General features: G+C 40.0%; 1 protein-coding gene across 1 annotated transcript in view; it reads right to left on the reverse strand.

Annotated features, from left to right (window-relative positions):
• Positions 1-541: 541 nt before the first annotated feature.
• The window catches only part of rergla (RERG/RAS-like a), a 16,763-nt gene continuing 12,850 nt past the window's right edge, over positions 542-4,454 (reverse strand). The window contains exons 3-5 of the mRNA XM_035674619.1: positions 2,220-2,293; positions 1,152-1,300; positions 542-1,029 (exon numbers count right to left, since the gene is read on the reverse strand). Of these exons, the coding sequence (XP_035530512.1) occupies positions 744-1,029; positions 1,152-1,300; positions 2,220-2,293 (509 nt within the window). The 3' untranslated portion in view covers positions 542-743. The remainder of the gene's footprint in view (positions 1,030-1,151; positions 1,301-2,219; positions 2,294-4,454) is intronic.

The following is a 4,454-nucleotide window of genomic DNA, read 5'->3' on the forward strand; positions in this document are numbered from 1 at the left end:
GATCAAACTGTCAAACTAGACAGAGCTGATCAAATATGAATCAAGATTCTATTTCCTATTTTAGTGTGCTGTCTCTCGTATATCTGTAATATGAGAACGTGTGTGACCAGGAGAGCCGCCATTGTTTCCCACTAAGGACAAGTCAAAACTGCGCCACAGTTGGCTGCCAAAAACCGACATAGCAACGACCATAATGCCAAACTCGAGGTTCCAAAACGGTACTCCATAAACCAATGGTTCTGATTCAAGGGTTCTCTTTTATTTAACCTGTGTGTGATAAACAACTAAAAACAGCATGTTCTGTACATGTAATATATGTAGTATATGCCATGACATTAATTCATACATTTTCCTTCTACAGTTGAAAATAGTCAGACATGTGACGCTGATGCAGCACACATTTAAAAGACTGATCCCTCTTAGTCATATAATGCAGATTAAATAGTTGAAGTCATTCAGTACAGCTTAGATTTCCTTTGTCTTTTTTGTCTCATGAAAAGCTTTCAATGATCTTTAAGAGCAAAAGCATGAATTAGTGGAAGTAAGCAGCAAGCAGGCTCCGTTAGTAGGTGCTGTGTGCTTCTGTTACAGCACACAAATACCTATTTACACATACAAATGTCAGTTTAATGCTAATCAACAGCAACACCAAACAATCAAATACAAAGCCAAGTCAGAGGGTGTGTTTCAGTCCAGTATTATTGTTCCAGGCTTGACTGACAGCTGTCCTAGTATTTGACACTTCACACTGATTTCCTCCTCTTGCCAAAGACGTTGTTGATGAGTTTGACCATGGACTTGGAACCGCTGGGGCGTCTCCTGCGCTCCTTGGCCTTGCTGCCCAGGCTAGCGTTTTGCACCATCTTGGAGAATATGAGGGCCACCTCCTGGTAGTGGTCAGCTGCAGACAGCTCGTAGAACTGGCAGTGAAACTCAGCAGCCAGACACTGACCTTCGTCACGCCGCACCTCTCTCATGTGGCAAAGGTCCTGTTTGTTACCCACTAAAAATATGAGCGAGTCCACATCCCTGTAGGTCAAAAGCAGAGCAGGGGCACACGATCTTTGTAAACTGAAATATGGTGGTTTTCACAGGTTTTGTAAACATGCATGCAAAAGCCATTATTATGTTATAGTCATCTTAGCCCATACCTTTTGGCAGTTCCCAGGTGTAGCTCTCTGATGAGATGGACTATGGCTTTAGCAGTAAGGAAGGACGAGCGGTCACTGATATCATAGACCACAACGAAACCATCAGCCCAGTGGATCTGGTTGTTTAGAGTAGACTTACCCTCACAAGGCTGGAAAATAGAGAAAACAATATTTAAAAGGCACACTAGGTAAGATTTAGAGCCTCATACAAACAACAATCGATCCCATCATCTGTTAAGGCCCACTAGAAGTGGGTGAAAGTGGTATTTCTAAAACCCTGCGTAGAGTAACTGCGTCAAGAGAATTAGAGTTATGCTGTGTTTCAGGTACTGGCACCTTTTCTGGTCTAATTCAGGCACTGTACATAGTGACAAGACTCAGGCTGGATGCAGTGGTTCAGCCCCATGCTTTACTGGTTCTCTAAAAATAATATGGATGATACTGGCTGGCTTTTGCTTTACACTCATTCGGTCCTATTGTAATTAAAGGTCTTGGGCCCACGGACTGTGTGGCTGTCTCCACCTGCTATTTTGGTTCATGTTTGTGCAGCAGCACAAAGTGCAAATGGGTTAAGAGAGCAGGATATAGTGGGAAGGGAGCAGACCCCTATGCAGCCTCTGATGTGTGTAGTCTGCTTCCTGGGGCCAGTACTGTAATGTCAATAGATTCTGACCAGAGACTGTTTCTTTATACATCAGCCACTTTTGGAAAAAACTTCAGAATCGCTTGTGACCGGCACAGAGAACTGCGCTTTTAATATGAACAACTAGGCTTGCACGAGAACTGACCTATCACAGTGCTTCTGCTCCTTGCCATAGAATCTGGAGTTACATATAGTATGGAACAAGAGCTTATTCAGTTATAACGAGCAAAGACCAATAGGGAAAATCCAACACTCGATCGACTAATGGTGTAACTTCATCCCTCAGTAACTCACCAAGTAAGTCACAGACTTTCCTGTTCATAAAATCTAAGTTAAACTTGGAGATAAGTGGCACAGGTGGATGTGCTGTCCAGGACTATGCCACCATGCCACCTCTTTGTAATAAAGAGATCTAGTAAACTAACCTGAGAGCAAGGGTCATAGAGCTCAAGATTAATCTGCCTCCCATCCATAGACAGACGCTTCCTGTATATGCACTCTGGAAGAAAAAGGGAAGACAGCAGTCAGCAGAGAAAAGCATTATGAAACAACTCACTTCTGCATTAGCTCCCTGCTTACACAAAATACCTCAAAAAAGTAAAATAATGAGATTAAAAAATAACAGAGAAAACACGATTAAAAGTACAATTGTCAGTTGTTAGTCAGCTCAGTCAGTGTTTTCTATAATAAGCACATTATACAGAGAATTACGTGACCAGATTATATAATTATAATCTCTCTAATGGCTGTGGTGAAAATTCAGCACATTTGTACATTACCAAGTTGATTCTAAAACAGTCAATATTGACTAAGCCAGCAACAGGGAGGTATCAGACTTCTTCTTCTGGTGGGACCAGGCTAAAAGCTGATCGCACCCAGCCGAGTAACCCAGTCCATATGTGTCAGGTGAACCACGCACACACACACATATATATATTAGGGGTGTCACGATTCTCCAAATCCTCGATTCGATTTAATTTTCGATGTTAAAGTCACGATTCGATTCGATTTTCGATCTTTTTTTAATATTACTATTATGCATTCCTTATATGTTATTATCTTTTTTTGGCCTTTTCCTATTTTGTTTCGGGGGGCTTTTATTTTGAAACTGCCTTTTTATTTTGAAACCATTCCAACCGCGAGGTTGTAAACAGAACATTAAACAGAGATGTGAACATAGTGAAATGAAACAACACAGAATGATGATTTGATTGTTTCAGCACATCCGACGAGACCCAAGGTTAGTGTTCATGGAATATGAACTTATCAATGTGCATTTTTAAGCCTTAAAGTAATTTTGGACTGTAACTAGATCATATTTTCACTTGCTCAGTTGAGTAGGCTAAGTTAGTGTTAATTGACGTGAATGAACGACAAAATACTTCCACACTGGTGATTTCAGAGTAGCACGAGGGGCTTCGATTTCGGTCGGTTGATGTGTATTTTTTAACTGGCTGCAGCTAAAATTAGAGGAGTGTTGACGCCGCAGTTCAGCACGTGTGTGTGTTTTTGCGTCTTGGCATACATGCTGGACGTGACATTGGGGGTGTGGCTGCATCGTCGATTCTACCTTTGAGTTCGAAATTCGAGATTGAGATGTAATTTCGATCGATTTCAATCACCCCTAATATATATATATGAGATTTAGAGATTTAAAACATCAACAGCAAAGAACTATTAGCTATGCAAAGATATAGAGGAGTCAAGGTGTCCTGAGCAGAGAATGAAGCCACACTCCCTCTGCCTATGTTGTCATCGCAGCCTCTCTGTGGTTTGTTTACAGGGGAGGTCTGGCAGTGCGTGCATGTTAGTGCATGTTAGTCCCTCTGTTTACAACTGAGAAAAACAACTGAAACTGCTGTTTTTTTCATCTACATCTGTGAATTAAGGATTTATTTTCCCGCCAAACCAGAGTTGTGATTGTTGGAACAGTGGGAAGACTAACAAAGATGGTTTTGGTGAGTTCATTTTGTTTCTGTCCACTTTGAATGAAGTTACAATGTTACGATGATATCCAAGGTAAAATTACCGTATTTGTAAATGGTAAATGGTAAATGGACCTGTACTTGTACAGCGCCTTTCTAGTTTCTCGACCACTGAAAGCGCTTTTACACTACATGCCACATTCGCCCTTTCACACACACTAACTCAGTGATTTAAGTCTGTGAAATAAATTTTATTTTTAACAAACCAGAGTTGGTAATTGTTGGAAAGATTAACAAAGAGTTAATTGGAGTTATTTGGTGATTTTTTTTTTATTATTCTTTCCAGTTCGAAGTGTATTTTATGAATATATGCTATGCATTGTTTTGAACCAAGATGCTGGTGTATGGAGCTATTATTGTAGCAAAACTATTTACAAATGTGTGTGGAGAGTTATGTAACTGTATCTCAATCCGTGTGTGCGTAATCAGATCTGTGAATGTGTAAAATGATCTGTAAATATGTATTGAGATTTGTGAATGTGTACAGGAAGGTGTTTAGAATCCGTGTGTGCATAATCCGACTTGTAAAAGTGTTAAAAATCGACAAATCTGTATTCAGATTTGCAAATGTATTGAGATTTCTAAATATATAGACACATCTGTAAATGTGTATATAGATCTGAAAATATGTAGACATATCTGTAAGTGCAGACATACATATAATTAGCTGAGAAG

The sequence above is a fragment of the Morone saxatilis genome, unplaced genomic scaffold (assembly GCF_004916995.1).
Source record: "Morone saxatilis isolate NCDOM2014 unplaced genomic scaffold, NCSU_SB_2.0 Contig10, whole genome shotgun sequence".
Classification (NCBI taxonomy): Eukaryota; Metazoa; Chordata; class Actinopteri; family Moronidae; genus Morone; species Morone saxatilis.